At 43.0% G+C, this 27,236-nt stretch overlaps 1 protein-coding gene across 2 annotated transcripts in view; it reads left to right on the forward strand.

The window, feature by feature from the left end:
• The first annotated feature begins 2,157 nt into the window (after window positions 1–2,157).
• LOC106560995 (protein phosphatase 1H) overlaps window positions 2,158–27,236 on the forward strand; it is a 63,789-nt gene continuing 38,710 nt past the window's right edge. Inside the window, exons 1-2 of one of the 2 annotated variants that reach the window (XR_006757001.1) lie at window positions 2,158–2,783; window positions 22,859–23,030. Coding sequence is in view for 1 of the 2 variants with exons in the window: in XM_014124510.2 (XP_013979985.1) it covers window positions 2,551–2,783; window positions 22,859–23,030 (405 nt within the window). In the remaining variant the exon portion in view is untranslated. The remainder of the gene's footprint in view (window positions 2,784–22,858; window positions 23,031–27,236) is intronic. The other variant, XM_014124510.2, reaches the window with a different exon arrangement.

Consider the following 27,236-nt stretch of genomic DNA (forward strand, 5'->3'; position numbering starts at 1 on the left):
TCCACAAGCTTCCCACAATAAATTGGGTGAATTTTGGCCCATTCCTCCTGACAGAGCTGGTGTAACTGAGTCAGGTTTGTAGGCCTCCTTGCTCACACACACACACAGGGCAGGGCTTTGTGATGGCCACTCCAATACCTTGACTTTGTTGTCCTTAAGCCATTTTGCCACAACTTTGGAAGTATGCTTGGGGTCATTGTCCATTTGGAAGATCCATTTGCGACCAAGCTTTAACTTCATGACTGATGTCTTGAGATGTTGCTTCAATATATCCACATAATTTTCCACCCTCATGATGCCATCTATTATGTGAAGTGCACCAGTCCCTCCTGCAGCAAAGCACCCCCACAACATGATGCTGCCACCCCTGTGCTTTACGGTTGGGATGGCGTTCTTCGGCTTGCAAGCCTCCCCCTTTTTCCTCCAAACATAACGATGGTCATTATTGCCAAACAGTTATATTTTTGTTTCATCAGACCAGAGGACATTTCCCCAAAAAGTATGATCTTTGTCCACATGTGCAGTTGCAAACGGTAGTCTGGCTTTTTTTATGGCGGTTTTGGAGCAGTGGCTTTTTCCTTGCTGAGTGGCCTTTCAGGTTATGTTAATACAGGTCTCGTTTTACTGTGGATATAGATACTTTTGTACCTGTTTCCTCCAGCATCTTCACAAGGTCCTTTGCTGTTGTTCTGGGATTGATTTGCACTTTTCACACCAAAGTATGTTCATCTCTAGGAGACAGAACGCGTCTCGTTCCTGAGCGGTATGATGGCTGCGTGGTCCCATGGTGTTTATACTTGTGTACTATTGTTTGTACAGATGAACATGGTACATTCAGGCATTTGGAAATTGCTCCCAAGGATTAACCAGACTTGTGGAGGTCTACTATTTTTTTCTGAGGTCTTGGCTGATTTCTTTTGATTTTCCCATGATGTCAAGCAAAGAGGCACTGGGTTTGAAGGTAAGCCTTGAAATACATCCACAGATACACCTCCAATTGACTCAAATGATGTCAATTAGCCTATCAGAAGCTTCTAAAGCCATGACATAATATTCTGGAATTTTCCAAGCTGTTTAAAGGCACAGTCAACTTAGTGCATGTAAACTTCTGACCCCCTGGAATTGTGATACAGTGAATTATAAGTGAAATAATCTGTCTGTAAACAATTGTTAGAAAAATTACTTCTGTCATGCACAAAGTAGATGTCCTAACCAACTTGCCAAAACTATAGTTTGTTAACAAGACATTTGTGGAGTGGTTGAAAAACAAGATTCAGTGACTCCAACCTAAGTGTATGTAAACCTAATGGAAAACCTTTTGTTAATATGTATTGGCAAAACTTCACTTAATGGTGAGGTATGGAATAATAAAAATGTATATTTTGTCCTGCTGGACATTCAAAATGTGAAATATGAGTAGATATGATGATTTGAGTCATGGTTCTTCAGTAGTGGAATAGAAAGACAACTAGCACTTGAATTGTTTTAAATAAATACTGCGTGTAAATACTGGAGTGATGTATGAATGTTACCTTTAAAAAAAAATCATAGACCAATTTGTTATACTGCAGCCATGTGTATAGGCTGCAAGTACATTGAAATTAAGTTGTTTTGAATACCCATTTTAAACTTTCACATTCCACTAAAACCGAACATAGATTGGATATGGGGCATAGTTGTGTTTTCAACATTTTGCTAGGTGGGTTTCCTGTGTTTGGTCCAGACTTTGTTCTTACCTGCAGGGAAAAGCACCATTGTAGGTATGTAATGGGACCGAGACCACCCTTTTTGAGCGAACCGCGGTGTTTTTTTATTGCGCTCCCGAGTGCGGATAGGGTGTTCACACCAGGCCAAACGAACTGACCTAGTTGCGCCAGAGTTTGGAAAACCCGTTCCAAACCAATTTGGTGTGAAATACCCCTCATTTTCTGGTTAGGTTATTCTACTGCAGTTGACACATAGGCATAGTCCCTACTGTAATTGGAAGTTCTATTCCTATACACAAATGCGATAACTTGGACATGTCTGAGAAGGGCATGTGGGAGATAGAACGTAGAAATAGAATGAACTGAAAATGCTTTGTCAGACAGAAAATGAGACTGACTAGGCCACTCCAAAGATGATGTAGGTGTCAGCACTTACCCTATTTCGAGGGAATGAGCAAGGAGCACTTCAGAGGGCAAGCAAACATTGGATTTGAAGTGACTCGCTTACAAGTAGGCAACTCCTTATTTACTTTTGTAGTATACCTGCCAATGACACTGGACGGCATTCCAGGATAACAACTAGCCTACCTTTGACCTACTGCCTGACGTGCTGCTAATCGTTTAAACTGATCACAGCGCGATAGCTGTGCACCCAAATCCAGAAAACAACCGGTTTGTCACATGACAGCGCTCATCATGAGTTTGTTTCCGCGTCTGAATGAAAGAGAGAGAGAGGCGCATATCTGAACTGTTGCGGTCCGCAAAACGCGCCGCCGAGCCAAGGTGATATTCCGGGCAAGGGGACCCGCAAATTACCGTCGCTCGGACACGCTGCGGCAATAACATGTTCACACGGATGAAATCAGCTGTGGCCAATTTTATGGGAGGTATGATGGCTGGCAGTTCAAACGTTGACCATTTTGGTGGCTCCGATTTACCGCTGAAATATCCGTACACAAGACCGGAGTTTCTGGGACTGTCACCGGATGAAATCGAGTGCTCGGCGGATCATATTTCTCGGCCGATCCTCATTCTGAAAGAGACGAAGAGGCTGCCATGGGCCACTGGTTATGCAGAGTAAGTATGCGTCCATCTTTAAGACGTAGCAAGCTATAGCATTTAAAGCGGCAGGTTCAGCACGCTCCCTGGACCAGAGACAGAAGCATAAACATAATAATTATTGTGCGCCATTTATTTCCATGTGAATGGGCTATTCCAGGGATGGGCAACTCTAGTCCTCGGGGGGCCTGATTGTTGTCACACTTTTGCCTCAACCCCAATAACACACCTGATTCCAATGATCAACTAATCATCAGTTTGGAACGTAATTACCTTTAATCAGCTATGTTTTCTAGGGATGGGGAAAAGGGTGACAACTCCCCGGCCCCGGAGGACTGGAGTAGCCCATCCCTGGGCTATACGGTCTGTCAGCATAGCCTCTAATTAAATTAAATTCAAGAGGGTTTATTGGCATGGGAAACATTGTTAACAATGCCAAAACAAGTGAAGTAGATAATATACAAAAGTGAAATAAACAAAAATGAACAGTAAATATATATCTCACTAGTGGGTGCAGACGTTGCCCCTTGACGTATGAAACGCAAACAGCGAATAACACTGTTGTATTTAGGCTACTAAATGACATTTGCATGGAAATGTTGTTGTGACACAACAACAACAGAAAGGTGCTTCAGTATCCTATTGCTATAGCATTTACCCATACCATACCATACCTGCTGTCTGCTACACCACCTAGACCTACAATATACTGTTGCATGCCATTGTGCATCATGGCTAAAATATTCTGATAGATATAGTGCAACTAGTTGTAGTTTCAGTACCATGAGTTAGGCCTACATGTGAACTATAATGGAATTCAATAGTTGCTTCGCCATGTTATACATCGTTGTGTCTGTCAGGGGATGATGGATTATCACTTCCCTTTAGTTTCATTATTTATGCATGCCCCATTTCGAGTGCACAGGCAGATTCTATCAGTAGTTTGAGGACATGGGTTTGTAAACACTTTCCTTTGCACACACTGTTAAACCACACTGTAAAAGCAACAGTTACTGCTGCAGGTTGACTTATGAAAAACGCTAACTTGTTCAGTGATTCAATGAAGAGAGTAGTCTGTGCTGCTATTAAATGTTTTTTTTTTTTTAAACAAATCATGAAATGTTTTTTTACTATTTCAAATGTCATTGAAATGCTAATTGTGTGGAGGAGAAGGCATGGAGAACAACTTGCAACACACGTTATACGCATGTCATCCCTCTGAAGCGGCTATATTTTACATTGATTGGTGAAGGACAATGCAGTTTCATACCCACCTAAATGAGACATTGTGTTCACAGAGAGACACAGGTGTGGATTGTGCCAAGATGGGAAGTGGAAAAATGAGCTTGAAGTCTGTTCTGTTCCCTGTCAGCCATTAAATACTTGTTTATTTTCCTCAAGCTTAATCTGTCCATCGATCCTCCTCGGTTTTCCGTTTCTTAGTCTTTTCTCAGCTCTGGTAGAATGACATATCACAATGTGATAATAGGATACATTTAGCAATTTGCAATACAAGTATACATTGTGCAGGAAGAAGCGCTCTGCATCTGTTACAATTTTAACTCCCGTGTCCTGACGATGAACCCAATTTAGATGTGCACATGCTTCTCCATCTGAAGTTGGAAACTGGCACAAATCCACCTCCGTGTCACAAATGAGCATAACATTTTCTCCCAGTGCAGCAAAGTACAAGATGCTGCCTAACATTTTACATTTGAGTCATTTAGCAGACACTCTTAACCCTAATTGCAAGTGCCTTGCTCGAGGGCACATCGGCAGATTTGTCGCCTAGTCGGCTCAGGAATTCGAACCAGTGACCTTTCGGATCTGCCGCACAGTGGCGATGTTGAAGATGGGCCTGGTTTTAACTTCAAAGTAAAAAAAAAAGTTTTTATATTGGGGCTGCTGTGTTCCTCCTAAACAAACACTAAAACACCTTCCAGTCTGCATCCCTCGACCGTTGAATGTTAACGGTGATCATTTTTATTTTACCTTTATTTAACTAGGCAAGTCAGTTAAGAACAAATTCTTATTTACAATGACAGCCTAGGAACAGACTGTACAGATATATCTGTGCATTCCCTCAGGCTTCCATCACAAGAATGAAAAAAGGACTAGCAGCCTATATTTCGACAACCATGGTCATTCAGCACCTACTCAGCATGTATGCAGCACAGCACTAGATTGCTTTTATTTTCAGAGTGGCTTGCAATCTAGTCCGTGTGAGGCTATGGCTAACATGCTTCTCCCAGCTGTCTGTGTAGGAATGACACTGCTACACTGCTGTGGATTTGTCAACAGCTGGTTGACCAGCAGGCTCTGTTGTTGTGGTGAGATCTGTCCCCTCCCTCCCCTCTCAGCCGGCAGCCAGGCCCATATTAAGATGATGTGATCTCCACTGAGAACAGTGTCCCGGGCCAAGGAATCACCCTCTTAACTGTGATATAACATAGTCAGAGGCTGCGTTATAAGAGCTGGTCTCGAGCTGTTGTATTTCACAGATTGGCGATGGGTGGCGGAAGAATAGAAGTGGCTCTACAGCAATCCTCCCCTGACCTGGCCGCTTTGTACGCTTTCTCCTGGTCTGCTGTCAGGTCCTGTGAGCGCCAACATTTCAGAAGGGCAGAGAGTCCTGCTCTCTCTATGTCCCCACCGCTCTTTCTCTTACTCATGCTCCCCTCCATAGGCCTGCTAGCCTACATGAAGTCTACTCGCCCACTTTTATATGACTGTCTATCTGTCACTATGGCTCTCTCTGCCCCTTCCTCTCGCTGTCCCTCCCTCCCTCCCCCTTCCTGTCCTGCAGCTACATAGTACTCATGAACTGAATGGAAGAGGATCAATACATCAGTCAATATGTGTCTGTGTAGAATGAACACTGCTAATGTGATGACTGGTGGGGTGGCAGACATGCATATCTAAGTGAATGTCACAGAGAAGTACACATGCACATCACTGTACACACTTGGATAGTGGGCAATCACATGATGTAGTAGCACGTGTTTGTCTTTCTATCTTGTAAGGGGGCCAGTAACAGGGTAACTTAGATGGCCACAAGGAAATGAGTGGTTTCAGTTCATATTGTCGACCATACACAGGAACTGAATCAGTGTCATGTGTTCTCTTCTCCTAATATAATGATTTGAATGTGATCACTCGCTTACGTCGGGTTAGAATGATCAATCAATTGTGCCTTTCTGTCATAAACAGATCCTGACAATGTAATCAGAATGTAAGAGATGGAACTTGACCAAAAACAATGGAAAGATCCCAAATCGCCTCATTGCCCCCAGCAAAATGTGCTTACATTTAGGCTTTTGGTTGTGTATTACACACTATGTTGAGGTGAAAATCGGGAGTGTAATGCTTTTATGGATGTCGACCCCAATACATGTTCATGTCATCATCACCAATCAACTACATTACAGTTAAATGACTTCCACCACAGTTTTCTCTGTGCTACCAGCTTATATGAACGGGAGTTAGCAATTAGCAGTTATTTCTTCTAAACCTGAAAAGGGACCACTTCTAAATCAGAGATACAAAACTTCAGTCCTCGGGGGCCTGATTGGTGTCACACTTTTGCCTTAGCTAACACACCTGACTCGAATAATCAACCAATCATGATCTTCAGTTTAGAATGCAATTAGTTTAATCAGCTGTGTTTGCTAGGGATGTTGAAAAAGTGACACCTCCGGCCCCCGAGGACTGGAGTGTTCTAAATCCGTGTTATAAATCTTATACATTGAATAACAACCAAATATATCAAAATTGGACTTTATTAATTAGATTGTGGACCTGTTAAAATACATCAATCATGATGGATTTGACAAAAATCCACTTTGTTAGATCAGATTTGTTGAATGTGCACCAATCCGGCATATGCTTGGGCGGTATTCCATGTATACCTGGGTATTTGGAAATGGCCACGGGATGGTTTTTAATACTAACTATTTCTTTGGAGTTTTTCAATAAATGTTCTTATTTGTAAAAAGCAGGAGCAAGTGAGTATTGATGTTTTTATATTGAAAGTCAATTTTTTTGTATTACTTTTTTTTATATAGATTGATCAGAGGCGTGCAACCACAGTTTTACTTCACAGAAAATACATTAGTGCAACACATTCAGCAGAAAATAGATTTATTTTCATCGGATGACAACTGAAGTGCAACGCTATTTAGCTGGCAGCCACAAGTAAATGAGCTTACAATGAAAAGCAAGGTATTTTTTTACAAAAATGATGCATGGCAATCATTAGGAACACCTTCTTAATATTGAGTTGCATCGTCAGAACAGCCTCAATTCGTCGGGGCATGGACTCTACAAGGTGTCGAAAGCATTTCACAGGTATGCCGGCCCATGTTGACTCCAATGCTTCCCACAGTTGTCAAGTTGGCTGTATGTCCTTTGGGTGGTGGACCACTCTTGATACACACAGGAAACTGTTGAGCGTGAAAAACCCAGCAAGGTTGCAGTTCTTGACACAAACTGCCTGGTACCTACTGACATACACTGTTCAAAGGATCTTAAATCTTTTGTCATGCCCATTCACCCTCTGAATGGCACACATACACAATCCATGTCTCAAATGTTTCGAGGCTTAAAAATCCTTCTTTATCCTGTCTTCTCCCCTTCATCTACATTGATTTGAAGTAGATTTAACAAGTGACATCAATAATGGATCATAACTTGTATCTGAATTCACCTGGCCAGTCTGTCATGGAAAGAGCTGGTGTTTCTTTAATTTAGAATCTGTAGTAACTCTGAGAATAGAAATGACTTTTGTGAAACAGCACAGTGGAAAATATATGGCAGCTAGAAATGGATGGTCTTCAGAGATAGATGGGAGGGGCTGAGGGTAGCTCAAGGCTGGGACTAAAAACAAACAAAAGATAGTATATTTTACATTAGTTGTCTGTGAAATATATGTATAAGCTGGAAGTGGAAAGGGGGATACCTAGTCAGTTATACAACTGAATGCCTTCAACTGAAACGTGTCTTCCGCATTTAACCCGACCCCTCTAGTTTACTCCAATTAGGGGAGGGGTTTTAGTTTTAGGGGAAAATAATGAAGGAGAATATATAAATGGGGGATTGGAAATGAGGCAGATGATTACATAGATTGATAGAAGCCACAATCTGAAATATTAAAGCTGATCTACCCCCCCCCCCCCCCAAAAAAAACAAATATAAATAATAATAAATTAAGAGTAGGTGTTCCTAATGTTTTGTATACACAGGGTGTTTCTAATGTTTATTATAGAATGAATCCAGCTACATTTCCTAAGGTTTTAACGCGACCCCTAAGTTTAACTTGCTAGTTATCTAAGTAAGTTACTGAATTAATAAGGAGACGAGGCATCATATAGTGTTATCTTTCTGCCATCTTTGAGAAGTCAAAGCCCTTTGGATGAGTTATCTGTGCAGCTGTCACAGCTATCTTGATTTCCTTGTTTTTTTTCTCTTCTCTGATCTCCTACCCCCTCTTCTCCGAAGCTGCGGCTCCAGACTCCACACAGACACAGCATGTACACATGCTGCTTCAGAGCTATTACTGTTCTTCCTTAATTTTAAGACAAGCATGCTTCAACTTTGTTCATTTGCAGAATGTCTCTCATTCACATTCGATTGTAAATGTCCAAAGTCACCAAAAATGACTTTCGGTAGCTCCTACCTGTATGTCTAGCTTTATGAATTTGTTTTTATTTTCATTTGCACTCTTTAGCATATTTAGCTAGCAGCCTCCATAGAAATTCTCTATTACTTCTGCTAATTCTCTTAGTTTCATGCAACAGACACCCAATAGGCTTTAGATGTTTTGGGGGGGGAGCCCAAATACCGTAAATCCAGGGATGAGAGAAGGGTGGTATGAACATCTGGATACTGCCCAACCCTAATCTGGCATCCTCCTTCTTTCCCCCACAGTCTACGTTCCATTGTCCTCTTTACCGCGTCTATAAGAGAGGACTTGTAAGAGATGTCTATTCTGATTAATGATCAATGTCTGCTTGTGAGGTAAGATTACTGGTGATGAGAGAATCATACTTCTCCTCAGATGCTAATTTCAGGGCTGGTGATTTGCTCTTCTCTGCACTGTGTTGGCTGGCTTCTGACAATGACTGTGGTTGCACAATAATCACACCCTTCACATGCACATTGGTTGTAGTATTCTATTGCCTAACTGTCAAGGCCCGAGCATCACTGGCTACGTTCCCATATCCGCACTAGCGCACCACTTAGCAGTGTCCAATACATTGACTTGTTTCTAAGTGCTACTGCTATGCTAGTGTGGACTGTGGATATTGGAACAGATCCAATGTCCCGTTATTAGGACCAAGCAAAAGGACACTGACGGTTCCAAATGCATTAGGATCTATTAAGGTCAGACAGAGCAAGTGAGGCCCAAATGTAGAGGAAGTGGAATGAGGTAACAAACCAAATGCAACAATCACGTGCCAGGCGGTGTCTGAGAAAGGCCTGAAAAATTGCCAAAGACTCCAGCCACCCAAGACGTCAAATTGTATTAGTCACATGCGCCGAATACAACAGGTGAAGACCTTGCAGTGAAATGCTTACTTACAAGCCCCTAACCAACAATGCAGTTAAAAAAATACGAATAAGAAATAAAAGTAACAAGTAGTTTAAAGAGCAGCAGTAAAATAACAATAGCGAGGCTATATACAGGCGGTACCGGTGCAGAGCCAATGTGCGGGGTCACCGGCCAGTCGAGGTAATTGATCTAATATGTACATGTAGGTAAAGTTATTAAAGTGGCTATGCATAGGTAACAGATAATAGCAACGGTGTAAAAGAAGGGAGGGGGAGCAATGCAAATTGTCAGAGTAGCCATTTAATAAGATGTTCAGGAGTGTTATGGCTTGGGGGTAGACGCTGTTTAGAAGCCTCTTGGACCTAGCCGTGGCGCTCCGCTACCACTTGCCGTGTAGTAGCAGAGAGAACAGTCTATGACTAGAGTGGCTGGGGTCTTGGACAATTTTTAGGGCCTTCCTTTTAGGGCCTGGTATAGAGGTCCTGGATGGCAGGAAGCTTGGCCCCAGTGATGTACTAGGCCGTACGCACTACCTCTGTAGAGCCTTGCGGTCAGAGGCCGAGCAGTTGCCATACCAGGCAGTGATGCAACCAGTCAGGATGCTCTCCATGGTGCAGCTGTAGAACCTTTTGAGGATCTGAGGACCCATGCCAAATCTTTGCAGTCTCCTGAGGGGGAATAGGTTTTGTCGTACCCTTTTCACGACTGTCTTGGTGTGAAAGGACACGGAAGGTTCCAAATGCAGGTAGCCTGGTGGTTAGAGCTTTGGGCCAGTAACCGAAAGGTTGCTGGATCGAATCCCCGAGCTGACAAGGTAAACATCTATCGTTCTACCCCTGAACAAAACAGTTAACCCACTCTTCCCCGGTAGGCTGTCACTGTAAATGAGTTTGTTCTTAACTGACTTGCCTAGTTAAATGAAGAAAATTTTTAGTTTGTTGGTGATGTGAACACCAAGGAACTTGAAGCTCTCAACCAGCTCCACTGCAGCCCTGTCAATGAGAATGGGGGCGTGCTTGGTACTCCTTTTCCTGTAGTCCACAATCATCTCCTTTGTCTTGATCACGTTGAGGGAGAGGTTGATGTCCTGGCACCACACGGATAGGTCTCTGACCTCCCTATAGGCTGTCTCATCGTTGTTTGTGATCAGATGACACTGTTGTGTCATCGGCAAACTTAAAGATGGTGTTGGAGTCGTGCCTGGCCATGCAGTCATGAGTGAACAGGGAGTACAGGAGGGGACTGAGCATGCACCCTGAGGGGCCCCTGTGTTGAGGATCAGTGTGGCGGATGTGTTGTTACCTACCCATACCACCTGGGGGTGGCCCATCAAGAAGTCCAGGATCGAGTTGCAGAGGGAGGTGTTTAGTCCCAGGGTCCTTAGCTTATTGTTGAGCTTTGAGGGAACTATTGTGTTGAACGCTGAGCTGTAGTCAATGAATAGCATTCTCACATAGGTGTTCCTTTTATCCAGGTGGGAAAGGGCAGTGTGGAGTGCAATAGAGATTGCATCATCTGTGGATTTGTTAGGGCGGTATGGAAATTGGAGTGGGTCTAGGGTTTCTGGGATAATGGAGTTGATGTGAGCCATGACCAGCCTTTCAAAGTACTTCATGGCTACAGATGTGAGTGCAACGGGTCAGTAGTCATTTAGGTAAGTTACCTTCGTGTTCTTGGGCACAGGCATTATGGTGGTCTGCTTAAAACATGTTGGTATTACAGACTCGTACAGGGAGGTGTTGAAAATGTCAGTGAAGCCACTTGCCAGTTGGTCAGCGCATGCTCGCAGTACACTGCCTGGTAATCCGTCTGGCCTTGCGGCCTTGTGAATGTTGATCTGTTTAAAGGTCTTACTCACATCGACTGCGGAGAGCATGCTCATGCAGTCCTCTGGAACAGCTGGTGCTCTCATGCATGTTTTAGTGTTATTTGCCTCAAAGTGAGCATAGAAGTAGTTTAGATTGTCTGATAGGCTCGTGTCACTGGGCATCTCTCGGCTGTGCTTACCTTTGTAGTCTGTAATGGTTTACAGACCCTTCCACATCCAACGAGCATCAGAGCCGGTGTAGTACAACTATCTTAGTTCTGTATTGACGCTTTGCCTGTTTGATGGTTCGTCGGAGGGCATAGCGGGATTTCTTATAAGCTTCTGGGTTAGAGTCCCTGTCCTTGAAAGCTGCAGCTCTAGCCTTTTAGCTCAGTGCGGATGTTGCCAGTAATCCATGGCTTCTGGTTGGGATATGTACGTATGGTCACTGTGGGGACGACGTCATCAATGCACTTATTGATGAAGCCAATGACAGATGTGGTGTACTCCTCAATGCCATCGGAAGAATCCCGGAACATATTCCATTCTGTGCTAGCAAAACAGTCATGTAGCTTAGCATCTGCTTCATCTGACCTCTTTTTTTTATTGCCGGAGTCACTGGGAATTCCTGCTTTAATTTTAGCTTGTAAGCAGGAATCAGGAGGATAGAATTATGGTCAGATTTGCCAAATGGAGGGCGAGGGAGAGCTTTGTACGCGTCTCTGTGTGTGGAGTAAAGGTGGTCGAGAGCTTTTTTTCCCCCAGTGGTTGCACATTTTAACATGCTGATAGAAATTTGGTAAAACAGATTTGTTTCCCTGCATTAAAGTCCCCGGCCACAAGGAGCACCACCTCTGGATGAGCATTTTCCTTTTTGCTTATGGCAGAATACAGCTCATTGAGTGCAGTCTTTAGCGCCAGCATCGGTCTGTGGTGGTATGTAGACAGCTACTAAAAATGCAGATGACTCTCTAGGTAGATAGTGTGTTCTACACCTTATCATGAGATACTCTACCTCAGGCGAGCAAAACCTCGAGACTTCCTTAGATATCATGCACCAGCTGTTGTTTACAGATATGCATTTTCCGCCACCCCTTGTCTTACCAGACGCCGCTGTTCTATCCTGCCGATACATCGTATAACCTGCCAGCTGTATGTTGCTAATGTTGCCGTTCAGCCACGACTCCGTGAAGCATAAGATATTACAGTTTTGAATGTGCCTTTGGTAGTTTAATCTTCCTCGTAGGTCGTTGATTTTATTTCCCAATGATTACACGTTAGCTAGTAGAACGGAAGGAGGGGGGTTTATTCGGTCGCCTACGAATTCTCAGAAGGCAGCTGGAAAAGCTGACCACGACTCCATTTTGTTGCTCCCAGCCTATAGACAGAAACTAAAACGGGAAGCTCTCGCCCTCAGGTCTGTTCAACGCTGGTCCGACCAATCAGATTCCACACTTCAAGATTGCTTCGATCACGTGGACTGGGATACGTTCCGCATTGCGGCGAACAACAACATTGACGAATACTCTGATTCGGTGTGCGAGTTCATTAACCTGTTTGGGATAGGGGGCCGTATTTTCACGTCCGGATAAAAAACGTACCCGATTTAATCTGGTTACCACTCCTACCCAGTAACTAAAATATGCATATACTTATTACATATGGATAGAAAACACCCTAAAGTTTCTAAAACTGTTTGAATGGTGTCTGTGAGTATAACAGAACTCATTTGGCAGGCAAAAATCTGAGAAGGTTTCATGCAGGAAGTGGCCTGTCTGACAAGGTGTTGTTGTTCTTGCTTCTGTTTATTGAAGAGTCAGGATCTTAGCTGTAACGTGACATTTCCCACGGCTCCAATAGGCTCTCAGAGCCCGGGAAAAACCTGAACGATGACGAGGCAGCCTCAGGCTGAAACACATTATCGCCTTTTCCAAGTGGCCCATCAGAGGACAATGGAATTAGGCGCGTGCCCGATTCGACCCAGTGATATATTTTCCTTCGGCTGTTTATCTAATTGCAGATTCCCGGTCGGAATATTATCGCTTTTTTTACGAGAAAAATGGCATAAAAATTGATTTTAAACAGCGGTTGACATGCTTCGAAGTACGGTAATGAAATATTTAGAAATCTTTTGTCAGGAAATGCGTCGTGCGCACGACCGTTATTTACCATTGGGATAGTGTCTGGGACGCACGAACAAAACGTCGCTGTTGGAACATAACTATGGATTATTTTGGACCAAACCTACATTTGTTATTGAAGTAGAAGTCCTGGGAGTGCATTCTGACGAAGAACAGGAAAGGTAAGACCATTTTTCTTATAGTAAATCTGATATTGGTGAGTGCTAAACCTGCTGGGTGTCTAAATAGCTAGCCCTGTGATGCCGGGCTATGTACTTAGAATATTGCAAAATGTGCTTTCACCGAAAAGCTATTTTAAAATCGGACATATCGAGTGCATAGAGGAGTAATGTATCTATAATTCTTAAAATAATTGTTATGCTTTTTGTGAACGTTTATCGTGAGTAATTTAGTAAATTGTTAGTAAATTCGCCGGTTCTGAACGTCACATGCTAATGTAAAAAGCTGTTTTTTGATATAAATATGAACTTGATTGAACAAAACATGCATGTATTGTATAACATAATGTCCTAGGTGTGTCATCTGATGAAGATCATCAAAGGTTAGTGCTGCATTTAGCTGTCTTCTGGGTTTTTGTGACATTATATGCTAGCTTGAAAAATGGGTGTCTGATTATTTCTGGCTTGGTACTCTGCTGACATAATCTAATGTTTTGCTTTCGTTGTAAAGCCTTTTTGAAATCGGACAGTGTGGTTAGATTAACGAGAGTCTTGTCTTTAAATAGCTGTAAAATAGTCATATGTTTGAGAAATTGAAGTAATAGGATTTTTAAGGTATTTGAAAATCGCGCCACAGGCTTCAACTGGCTGTTACGTAGGTGGGACGAATTCGTCCCGCCTAGCCCATAGAGGTTAACAAGTGCATCGGTGATGTTGTACCCACAGCGTCTATTAAAACATTCCCCAACCAGAAACCATGGATTGATGGCAGCTTTCGCGCAAAACTGAACGCGCGAACCACTGCTTTTAATCAGGGCAAGGTGACCGGAAACATGACCGAATACGAACAGTGTAGCTATTCCCTCCACAAGGCAATCAAACAAGCTAAGCGTCAGTACAGAGACAAAGTGGAGTCGCAATTCAACGGCTCAGACACGAGAGGTATGGGGCAGGGTATACAGTCAATCTCGGACTACAAAAGTCACCAAAAGTCACCGCCACCACCAAAAGTCACCGCCTTGCTCCCAGACAGACTGAACAACTTTTTTGCTCGCTTTGAGGACAATACAGTGCCACTGACACGGCCTGCTACCAAAACCTGCGGGCTCTCCTTCACTGTAGCCAACGTGAGTAAAACATTTAAACATGTTAACCCTCGCAAGGCTGCAGGCCCAGACGGCATCCCCGGCCGCGTCCTCAGAGCATGCGCAGACCAGCTGGCTGGTGTGTTTACAGATATATTCAATCAATCCTTATCCCAGTCTGCTGTCCCCACATGTTTCAAGAGGGCCACCATTGTTCCTGTTCCCAAGAAAGCTAAGGTAACTGAGCTAAATGACTACCGCCCTGTAGCACTCACTTCCGTCATCATGAAGTGCTTTGAGAGACTAGTCAAGGACCATATCACCTCCACTCTACCTGACACCCTAGACCCACTCCAATTTGCTTACCGCCACAATAGGTCCACAGACGACGCAATTGCCATCACACTGCACACTGCCCTAACCCATCTGGACAAGAGGAATACCTATGTAAGAATGCTGTTCATGAATTATAGCTCAGCATTTACACCATAGTACCCTCCAAACTCGTCATTAAGCTCGAGACCCTGGGTCTCGACCCCGCCCTGTGCAACTGGGTCCTGGACTTCCTGACGGGCCGCCCCCAGGTGGTGAGGGTAGGTAACAACATCTCCACCCCGCTGATCCTCAACACTGGGTCCCCTCAAGGGTGCGTTCTCAGCCCTCTACTGTACTCCTTGTTCACCCATGACTGCGTGGCCATGCACGCCTCCAACTCAATCATCAAGTTTGCAGACGACACTACAGTGGTAGGCTTGATTACCAACAACGATGAGACGGCCTACAGGGATGAGGTGAGGGCCCTCGGAGTGTGGTGTCAGGAAAATAACCTCACACTCAATGTCAACAAAACAAATGAGATGATCGTGGACTTCAGGAAACAGCAGAGGGAGCAGCCCCCTATCCATATCGAGGGGACAGTAGTGGAGAGGGTGGAGAGTTTTAAGTTCCTCGGCGTACACATCACGGACAAACTGAAATGGTCCACCCACACAGACAGCGTGGTGAAGAAGGCACAGCAGCGCCTCTTCAACCTCAGGAGGCTGAAGAAATTTGGCTTGTCACCAAAAACACTCACAAACTTTTACAGATGCACAATCGAGAGCATCCTGTCGGGCTGTATCACCGCCTGTTACGGCAGCTGCTCCGCCCATAACCGGAAGGCTCTCCAGAGGGTAGTGAGGTCTGCACAACGCATCACCGGGTGCAAACTACCTGCCCTCCAGGACACCTACACCACCCGATGTCATAGGAAGGCCAAAAAGATCATCAAGGACAACAACCACCCGAGCCACTGCCTGTTCACCCCGCTATCATCCAGAAGGCAAGGTCAGTACAGGTGCATCAAAGCGGGGACCGAGAGACTGAAAAACAGCTTCTATCTCAAGGCCATCAGACTGTTAAACAGCCATCACTAACATTGAGTGGCTGCTGTCAACATACTGACTCAACTCCACCCACTTTAATAATGGAAAAATTTATGTAATCAATTAATCACTATCCACTTTATATTATATAATGTTTACTTATCCTACATTACTCATCTCTTATGTATATACTGTATGTTATACCATTTACTGCATCTTGCCATCTGAAGTAATTAAATGTATCACTAGCCACTTTAAACAATGCCACTTTATATAATGTTTCATACCCTACATTGCTCATCTCATATGTATATACTGTACATTTACATTTAACATTTAAGTCATTTAGCAGACGCTCTTATCCAGAGCGACTTACAAATTGGTGCATTCACCTTATAATATCCCGTGGAACAACCACTTTACAATAGTGCATCTAAATCTTTTAAGGGGGAGGGGGGGTTAGAAGGATTACTTTATCCTATCCTAGGTATTCCTTAAAGAGGTGGGGTTTCAGGTGTCTCCGGAAGGTGGTGATTGACTCCGCTGTCCTGGCGTCGTGAGGGAGCTTGTTCCACCATTGGGGTGCCAGAGCAGCGAACAGTTTTGACTGGGCTGAGCGGGAACTGTGCTTCCTCAGAGGTAGGGAGGCGAGCAGGCCAGAGGTGGATGAACGCAGTGCCCTTGTTTGAGTGTAGGGCCTGATCAGAGCCTGAAGGTACGGAGGTGCCGTTCCCCTCACAGCTCCGTAGGCAAGCACCATGGTCTTGTAGCGGATGCGAGCTTCGACTGGAAGCCAGTGGAGAGAGCGGAGGAGCGGGGTGACGTGAGAGAACTTGGGAAGGTTGAACACCAGACGGGCTGCGGCGTTCTGGATGAGTTGGAGGGGTTTAATGGCACAGGCAGGGAGCCCAGCCAACAACGAGTTGCAGTAATCCAGACGGGAGATGACAAGTGCGTGGATTAGGACCTGCGCCGCTTCCTGTGTGAGGCAGGGTCGTACTCTGCGAATGTTGTAGAGCATGAACCTACAGGATCGGGTCACCGCCTTGATGTCTATACCATCTACTGCATCTTGCCTATGCCGTTCGGCCATCACTCATTTATATATTTTTATGTACATATTTGTATTCATTCCTTTACACTGTGTGTGTGTGTGTGTGTATAAGGTAGTTGTGAAATTGTTAGGTTATGTTAGATATTACCGCATGGTCGGAACTAGAAGCACAAGCATTTCGCTACACTTGCATTAACACCTGCTAACCATGTGTATGTGACAAATAAATTTGATTTGACCTCGTTTTTATCTTCTCATCGTCTTGAAGCAAATGACGGGGATTTGGGCCTGTTCGCGGGAAAGGAGTATGTCGTTCACATCGGGCTCGTCAGACTCGTTAATGGAAAAAAAAAGCTTCTGCCAGTTTGTGGTGAGTAATCGCTGTCCAGAAGTTATTTTTGTTCATAAGAGATGGTAGCAGCAACCTAATGTACAAAATATGTACAAAAATAAATAATAATAATAATTACAAACAACACAAAAAAGCAAACATAAAAACACAATCGGTTAGGAGCACGTAAAACGTCAGCCATCTTCTCCGGTGCCGTCTAACAAAAGGTTGTTCTCCATGCTCCCGTCCGGCAGGCGGTACCGGTGCATCAAGGCCAAGGCTCAGACCAACAGACACCTAAATAATTTCCCCTGGCCATAAGGCTGTTAAATGGCTAACAACTATTGCTCTTCCTCTCCTACAGTCTATCCACACTGACTGACTCTACTATGCCCATCTATAGGTCTCTACCCACTCAGACACAACCTACGCTGCTGCAAAAATGAATATTGATTAGATGTATTACTCCATTACGCTGCTGTCCAATGATTATTGATTGTCATTGCCATTCGTTATTAACTATTTATCCTGCTACTGGTCACTATTACACCTGTTTACATGTACACTACTTGTCAAAAGTTTTATGACACCTACTCATTCAAGTGTTTTTCTTTATTTTTACTATTTTCTACATTGTAGAATAATAGTGAAGACATCAAAACTATGAAATACCACATATGGAATCATGTAGTAACCAAAAAAGTATTTAACAAATCAAAATATATGGTGTGGTTGTGCTTTGCTGGTGACACTGTCTGTGATTTATTTAGAATTCAAGGCACACTTAACCAGCATAACTACCAGAGTGTGCTTAACTGTATTTTCATTTACTTTATAGTTCCCACGGAAGGTGATATGCCATCCCATCTGGTTTGGACTTAGTGGGCCTATCATTTGTTTTTCAACAGGACAATGACCCAACACACCTCCAGGCTGTGTAAGGGCTATTTGACCAAGAAGGAGAATGATGGAGTGCTGCATCAGATGACCTGGCCTCCACCATCCCCCGACCTCAACCCAATTGAGATGGTTTGGGATGAGTTGGACCGCAGAGTGAAGGAAAAGCAGCCAACAATTGCTCAGCATATGTGGGAACTCCTTCAAGACTGTTGGAAAAGCATTCCAGGTGAAGCTGGTTGAGAGAATGCCAAGTGTGCAAAGCTGTCAACAAGGCAAAGGGTGGCTATTTGAAGAATCTCTAATATTTAGATTTGTTAAACACTTCTTTTGCTTACTACATGATTCCATATGTGTTATTTCATAGTTTTGATGTCTTCACTATTATTCTGCAATGTGGAAAATACAAAAAATTAAGAAAAAAGCTTGAATAAGTAGGTGTTCTAAAACTTCTGACCGGTAGTGTATATATTACCATTTACTATATTACCATGAAAATTTATATTTTCCTGTTACCAGTCACTTTTCAGCCCTGTTTATTTGTATATCCTACTGCCAGTTTTTATTTGTTTATTTTTTATGCATAAACCCACCTCAACCTCTCCAGTACCCCTGCACATGGAATAAAGTACTGGCACTGACCTTTTTATATACTTGCGTTCTCATGTTTCTTTAATTTTATTATTATTATCTTTGCATTGTTAGGGAAAGAGCTCTTAAGGTAAAAATGGCACTACTGTTTTACATCTGTTATATCCTGCGCGTGTGGTGAATAAACTTGCAACTCTTCATCTCTTAGGCCAGGGCATGGTTGCCCATTCCACTCAGATCAGAGATGAAAGACTTCTTAACGCTCAAGTGTAACACTTGTTGTGGTCGGGGTTCCGGCTCATCCTCAGACAGTCTGGGCTCAAACACAAAGGGATCATTCATTACCATATATTCTCTATTCCGCTATGGGAAACTCTGCTGAGGTGGATGTCAGTTCAATGCCAAACATGTCTGTCTGACAATAGGACAGTTTCGGGTTAAACTGATTTTCAGACTAACGAAAGGTTAGGCCTTTTATTGCAAGTATCAGACCAGTGTCACTTTGAAGGTGTTGGGTGAGTTTCAATGTGAAACAGGTGTATGGTAATTTAGCAAACACTTAAACCCTACACTGTATATGGCCCATACAATAATTAAACCATTGAATCAAGCTCTGCGCACCAACTTAGCTATTCAAACCTAGTATCATGGGCTCTAACAACCTGGTAACTTGCTCAGTGTAATTAACCTGACAATTAACCTGTAAGTCTATGTTATTTGTTTGAATTGTTTACGTGTTCGCTATGCGGGGGAAATGATAAGACAAGCGGAACTACGTGGCTAATAACTGTTGTAACGGGGATCATTATCGTAGCAACACACCTTTGGAGTGAAGGCGATCCCGCTCTGTGTTAGCTACATTTTCTTGTCTTCGGGTGTAGTTGGTAAAGGTTGAAGTGTGTATGTTAGGATGGTAACGTTATAATAATTAAGGATGAAGCGTGAATTCATGCCAGGGAAATTAAATGTGAAGTTTTGATTTTCTCCCTTCTGTAATAAGCAGCCGTTTAGGTATTTTTCCTTTATTCATGTGTTTAATCTGATACTGTTATAGCTCCGGCTAAACTTTGTATGTATGTAAGCACTTCAGAGTTATACCAAGCTAATAAGTCACTCGTAAGACAAGAAGGTTGTAAGAGTGTGCTTAACTGTATTTTAATGTACTTTATAGTTCTCACGGAAGGTGATAATTCTGACTAAACTACAGAATAAAGCCGCCAGTTAAAATCAAGGAACGGTTGTGCTCGTGGTTACTGGAGGGAGCTATACCCAGTATGGTTTAAAATGACACTGAAAGAAAGGAATTGGATAGCTAGGATATTTGTTTCAGAGGTAGGATTAATATTTTAAGCCTAGTCTCTTGCTCCTATACTGTTTGGTGCTCTTCGCCTTTTTAAATTGGGAGCGCACCAGTGCTTACCAATGAAAACAGTTAGTGCTCCAATTATCACTTTACTACAGGTCTGTTGCCACTGAGGGCTCCTGGGAGATCACCCATTTTGTAAAAGCCTTACAAGGAGACCAATTATCAGTGATCTGACTGTGTGAATTTCAGCTTCTCTTCCTGCCAATTGCCTGGCAATGTCCTGTTAACTCTAGTGTGTCTGTACTCAGCTGGAGACTTGAGAGTGGAGCCCTGCTTTGTCTCTCCTATCAGTCAGTTCATTATAACAAACCCTCAAGTACAGATTATGTAACAACTAATGTACATACCCTGGCATGAATGTTTTCATTTCCATTTGCAATGGAAGCCGAGGCTAGTGCATGTGAAAAATAAATGTTCATATTTTGTAACACTGGAGTCTAGACTGGACAAAAGCAGACGAAATGTATCCATTAGTTCAGATTTCCCTGCAGCCCAGTCCTTCATGTACGAGGGAAATAATTTGCCCAGGTCTTGTATATGTACAGTGCATTTGGAAAGTATTCAGACCTTTTCCACATTTTGTTATGTTACAGCCTTATTCTAAAATGGATTAAATTATTTTTTTTCATCAATCTACACACAATACCCCATAATGACAAAACGAAAACAGGTTTTTAGAAATGTTTGCAAATTCATTAAAAATAAAAAAACAAATACTTTAAGTATTTAGACCTTTTGCTATGAGACTCAATTGAGCTCCGGTGCATCCTGTTTCCATTGATCATCCTTGATGTTTCTACAACTTGGAGTCCACCTGTGGTAAATTCAATCGCTGGACATGATTTGGAAATGCACACACCTGTTTATATAAGGTCCCACAGTTGACAGTGCATGTCAGTGCAAAAACCATGCTATTAGAACGAAGGAATTTTCCGTAGTGCTCCGAGACAGGATTGTAATTTTTACTAGTATCCCCATTAGCTAATGCTGTGACGCTAGCTAATCTTCCTGGGGTCCAACACCAATTAACAAGATATTACAAACAACCACAAATCAAGACTTCACAAACATTCAACAAGTAGACAATACAGACAATTTAAAATACTTGACAGGAAACACATTTAACATTCAGTTGATGCTTTCTGTTTCCTGCTATGGTCTATAGCATTAGATGTTCTTTTTATTTTTTCTTGAAGCGAGGCACAGATCTGGGGAAGGGTACCAAAACATTTCTGCAGCATTGAAGTTCCCCAAGAACACAGTGGCCTCCATCATTCTTAAATGGAAGACTTTTAGAACCACCAAGACTCTTCCTAGAGCTGGTCGCCCGGCCAAACTGAGCAATCGGGGGAGAAGGGCCTTGGTCAGGGAGGTGACCAAGAACCCGATGGTCACTCTGAGAGAGCTCCAGAGTTCCTCTGTGGAGATGGGAGAACCTTCCACAAGGAAAACCGTCTCTGCAGCACTCCACCAATCAGGCCTTTGTGGTAGAGTGGCCTGACAGAAGCCACTCCTCAGTAAAAGGCACATGACTGCATGCTTGGAGTTTGCGAAATTGCACCTAAAGACTCAAACCATGAGAAACATGATTCTCTGATCTGATGAAACCAAGATTGAACTCTTTGGCCTGAATGCCAAGCCTCACGTTTGGAGGAAACCTGGCACCATGCCTACGGTGAAGTATGGTGGTGGTAGCATCATGCTTTGGGGATGTTTTTCAGTAGCAGGGACTAGTCAGAAACTAGTCAGGTTTGAGGGAAAGATGAACAGAGCAAAGTACAGCACAGTCCTTGCTGAAAACCTGCTCCAGAACGCTCAGGACCTCAGACTGAGTTGAAGGTTCACCATCCGATCCTAAGCACACAGCCAAGACAACACATGAGTGGCTTTGGGACAAGTCTCAATGTCCTTGAGTGGCTCAGCCAGAGCACAGACTAGAACCCATTTTTACATTTTAGTAATTTAGCAGACGTTCTTATCCAGAGCGACTTACAGTAGTGAATTCATACATTTTATTTCATGCATTATTTGTAATTTGTTTGTACTGGCCCCCCGTGAGAATCGAACCCACAACCCTGGCATTGCACACACCATGCTGGCGTTGCAAACACCATGCTCTACCAACTGAGCCACAGGGAAGCCCATTTGAACATCTCTGGAAAGACCTGAAAATAGCTATGCAGGGACGCTCCCAAACCAACCAGACAGAGCTTGAGAGGATCTGCAGAGAAGAATGGGAGAAACTCCCCAAATACAGGTGTGCCAAGCTTGTAGCGTCATACCCAAGAAGACTCGACGCTGTAATCTCTGCCAAAGGTGCTTCAACAAAGTACTGAGTAAAGGTTCTGAATACTTATATAAATGTGATTTTTCAGTTTTTAAACCTGTTTTTGCTTTGTCATTATGGGGTATTGTGTGTAGATTGATGAGGGAAAAACAAACACTTCAATCCATTTTAGAATAAAACCGTAACGTAACAATGTGGAAACAGTCAAGGGGTCTGAATACTTTCCGTATGCACTGTATATGTTAGGGCAGCGTTTCCCAAACTCGAGGGGTGCATGTTTTCATTTTTTTCACACACATACACAGCTGATTTAAAATAATCAAAGCTTAATGATGAGTTTGGGAAATTCTGTAGTAGGGTGTCACAAACCACATATTGTTACATTGAAATCTGCTATACCTTTCCCACAGTGTGTGTCTGGTTCTGCTCCTCACATTCTTGTGCTCTTCTCTGGTTCTATAGGGTGATCAATGCAGGGAAGAGCCTTCTGAACGAGGACCAGGCATGCTGTGAGGTGGTGGTAGTGAGGAGGAGACCCAATGCTGGGGGCAACTCCACCCCCAACCTGACCCCCACCACACGGAGGAGGTCCTCCCTGCCCAATGGAGAGGGACTGGGGCTCAGGGAGGATGCTGTGAGTACCCCCCACACACACACACACACACACACACTCCAGACCTAGTCTTAACCCCTTGGGGCATTCCCCCCCACCCATTCTGTCACATCAGGACCTGTCGATTCTTCTCTTCCCTCACATCAGTCATAGTCTATTCCCCAGCACAGCCTATAAGCCTGGTAAACAAGTGTCAGGCTACAGTACTGCCTTTCAGCTACTGTAGTGGTCACCAACCTAACCCTTATTCCCCAGCCTCACATCTGTCATAGGATTCTATTTTCGTCTGGCGTTATGGCGGCACTAGAGTCAAATGCACTTTAGTTTGCAATTTTGTCATGTAAAAACTGTCTCACTGGCATTTTCCAACCCTAATTTCAGGTTTGGCAATTTACCTGTCTAACATCAGCAGGCTGGCGCTCAGATGAGAGGGGTGGAAATATTTGAGGGGTGTCCTTAAAAACACAATCCAAAATGCTAATTTTAGGCAACGCTGGTAGGGATATTTAAGACCAACCAAAAGCTGGTTATAGCGGTAACACAGTTGGTTATGGCATGAATTTTACAACGGAAACAGTCTATCCAACCGTGACGCATACTGCCCATATGCGCATGATTTGGTGCCTGTATACATCGTATTTGGAAACATAAAACACTTTTTTATTTTTTTTATTTTTTGGGGGTTTTATTTGATTAAAAACTAAGCATAGCCTCCCCTCCTCTCAATGAAGGCTGTTTTATTTTTGTCCTGCCCAATGTAATCAAGTAGGCTAGTCAAGACTGTTGATAAAGTGTTTGGCTTGTGAGACGGCTTGAAAATAGATCTTAATCACCAAGGTTTTATTAAAATATCAATTTTTAGAGGAGCAAAACAGTGAGCTGACCTTCCCTTTTAATCTATGTATTGTAGGCAGGCCTACATTATTTTAGCCATGCTTTGGATGTGCTTAAAACCCCCTCCATGATGTAGGCTACATGTGTCCATGCCCATCATGAGATGTGAATACTGGTGAACCTCATCACAATTTTTGGTTTTCCGTTTCACATTTTTAAAACCCAAGCCCGCCGTAGGCTACCCTACCCTTACCCTAGGCCTACTACAACGAAGGCTGGTTCAACAGCAATGCTTCGTGTCTCTTTTTTTTATGCTGGAGATTTTATATCATTACATTTTACATGTATTTAATGTTTGCTTGTTTTTCATTGAATTTTATTAAACCCAAACTTACTACAATGATTCACTGTCCTGGTTTTATGGCGAGAATGTCCATGGCACGCATGCAATGCAACTTCTGAAGAAGTGTGAATGCGATCTGTAAGATGGTTCCAATATGTATATAAAACATGTATATTTAGGAGCAGTATAACGGTGAGTGGACATTCTCCCTTTGTCTTTATATTGGTTCTTTGTCCAGCTACTGTGAAAGGTTTGGATGTGTGTAAAACCCTCCATAGTCTGCGTTGTTTTAATATGATATGCCCACAAGAAGCGATTATGGTGCCTGTAAGTTTATTTTGACTTATTTACAGCAAGTTGTTGTTTTGTTTAGAATTTTATTAGAATTTTTTGCTTTCTTTTTTTGTGAATTTAATCTTGCTTATTGACCAACATTTGGCATGTCCGTGCTCAGCCATAATGCAATTTACGGTAGGCCTTGCCCCTATATCAGTGTGAATGCTATGTATATATTTCCACACTGAAGCCATGCATTACTTACAACGTGGGCTGCAAACAGGTTCAAGTTAACATATTTAGCAAAGTTTTTACTAAATGTTGTTATTTTGTTTCTGTAAGCTGTTTTAACAAACTATAACGGACAAACATGGAAGTTGGAGTTTGTTGAAAATATGAAATATCCTTATTCATGTCACCGAAGGAGAGAAGGGATTGTAGAATGTTTACATTCTACAAATATATGTTATTATCAGGGATCCTATGGGAGGAGAAGAGACACAGTCTGGTACAAGTCAACATGACAGCAGGGAGTTGGGGAGGAGTGAGGAATTTGGGCATAGGTCAGGTTAGATGATAATGACAAAGCAAAAACAGGTTTTTAGAAATGTTTGCATTAAATATATAAAAAAACTACTGAAATTACATTTTACATAAGAATTAAGACCCTTTACTCAGTACTTTGTTGAAGCACCTTTGGCAGTAATTACAGCCTTGAGTCTTTTTGGGTATGACGCTACAAGCTTGGTACACCTGCATTTGGGGAGTTTCTCCCATTATTCTCTGTAGATCCTCACAAGCTCTGTCAGGTTGACTGGGGAGCGTTGCTGCACAGCTATTTTCAGGTCTCTCCAGAGATGTTTGATCAAGTCCTGGCTCTGGCAGGGCCACTCGAGGACATTCAGACTTGTCCCGAAGCCACTCCTGCGTTGTCATGGATGTGTGTATCAAATTTTATTTGTCACATGTGCCAAATACAACCGGTTTACAGTGAAATGCTTACTTACAAGCCCTTAACCAACAATGCAGTTCTAAGAAAATGCCACCCCCAAAAGTAAGCGATAAGAATAACAAATCATTAAAAAGCAGCAGTAAATAACAATAGCGGGGCTATATGCAAGGGATGCCAGTACAGAGTCAATGTGCGGGGGCACCGGTGTTGAGGTAATATGTAGGTGGAGTGACTATGCATAGATAATAACAAAGAGTAGCAGCAGTGTAGAAAGGGGGGCAATGCAAATAGTCTGGGTAGCCATTTGATTAGTTGTTCAGGAGTCTTATGGCTTGGGGGTAGAAGCTGTTTAGAAGCCTCTTGGACCTAGACTTAGCGCTACGGTACCGCTTGCCATGCAGTAGCAGAGAGAACAGTCTATGTCTTGGGTGGCTGGTGTTTTTGACCATTTTTAGGGCCTTCCTCTGACACTGCCTGGCATAGAGGTCCTGGATGGCAGGAAGCTTGGCCCAGTGATGTACTGGGCCGTACACACTACCCTCTGTAGTGCCTTGCGGTTGGAGGCCGAGCAGTTGCCATACCAGGCAGTGATGCAACCCGTCAGGATGCTCTTGATGGTGCAGCTGTAGAACCTTTTGAGGATCTGAGGACCCATGCCAAATATTTTCAGTCTCCTGAGGGGGAATAGGTTTTGTCGTGCCCTTAGGGTTGAAAGGCCATTCAGCAAGGAAGAAGCCACTGCTAAAAAAACGCCATAAAAAAGCCAGACTACGGTTTGCAACTGCACATGTGGACAAAGATCGTACTTTTTTTAGAAATGTCCTTTGGTCTGATGAAACAAAAATGGAACTGTTTGGCCATAATGACCATCGTTATGTTTGGAGGAAAAAGGGGGAGGCTTGTAAGCCGAAGAACACCATCCCAAACGTGAAGCACGGGGATGGCAGCATCATGTTGTGGGGGTGCTTTGCTGCAGGAGGGACTGGAGCCCTTCACAAAATAGATGGCATCGTGAGGAAGGAAAATTATGTGGATATATTGAAGGAATATCTCAAGACATCAGTCAGGAAGTTAAAGCGTGGTCGCAAATGGGTCTTCCAAATGGACAATTACCCCAAGCATACTTCCAAAGTTGTGGCAAAATGGCTTAAGGACAACAAAGTCAAGGTTTTGGAGTGGCCAACACAAAGCCCTGACCTCAATCCAATAGAAAATTTGTGGGCAGAACTGAAAAAGTGTGTGCGAGCAAGGAGACCTACAAACCTGACAGTTACATCAGCTCTGTCAGGAGGAATGGGCCAAAATTCCCCCAAGCTTGTGGAAGGCTACCCAAAACGTTTGACCCAAGTTAAACAATTTAAAAGCAATGCTACCAAATACTAATTGAGTGTGTGTTAATGTCTGACCCACTGGGAATGTGATGAAAGAAATAAAAGCTAAAATAAATAATTCTCTCTACTATTATTCTGACATTTTACATTCTTAAAATAAAGTGGTGATCCTAACTGACATAAGACAGGGAATTTTTACTAGGATTAAATGTCAGGAATTGTGAAACTTAGCCAAATACATTTAAAATAAGGTGTTTATAACCTTCCAACTTCAACTCTATATACTCAGCAAAAAAAGAAACGTCCTCTCACTGTCAACTGCGTTTATTTTCAGCAAACCTAACATGTGTAAATATTTGTATGAACATAACAAGATTCAACAACTGAGACATAAACTGAACAAGTTCCACAGACATGTGTCTAACAGAAATTGAACAAAGGCGAGGTCAAAATCTAAAGTAACAGTCAGTATCTGGTGAGGCCACCAACTG

This window comes from Salmo salar, chromosome ssa10 (assembly GCF_905237065.1).
Source record: "Salmo salar chromosome ssa10, Ssal_v3.1, whole genome shotgun sequence".
In the NCBI taxonomy this organism is placed as follows: Eukaryota; Metazoa; Chordata; class Actinopteri; order Salmoniformes; family Salmonidae; genus Salmo; species Salmo salar.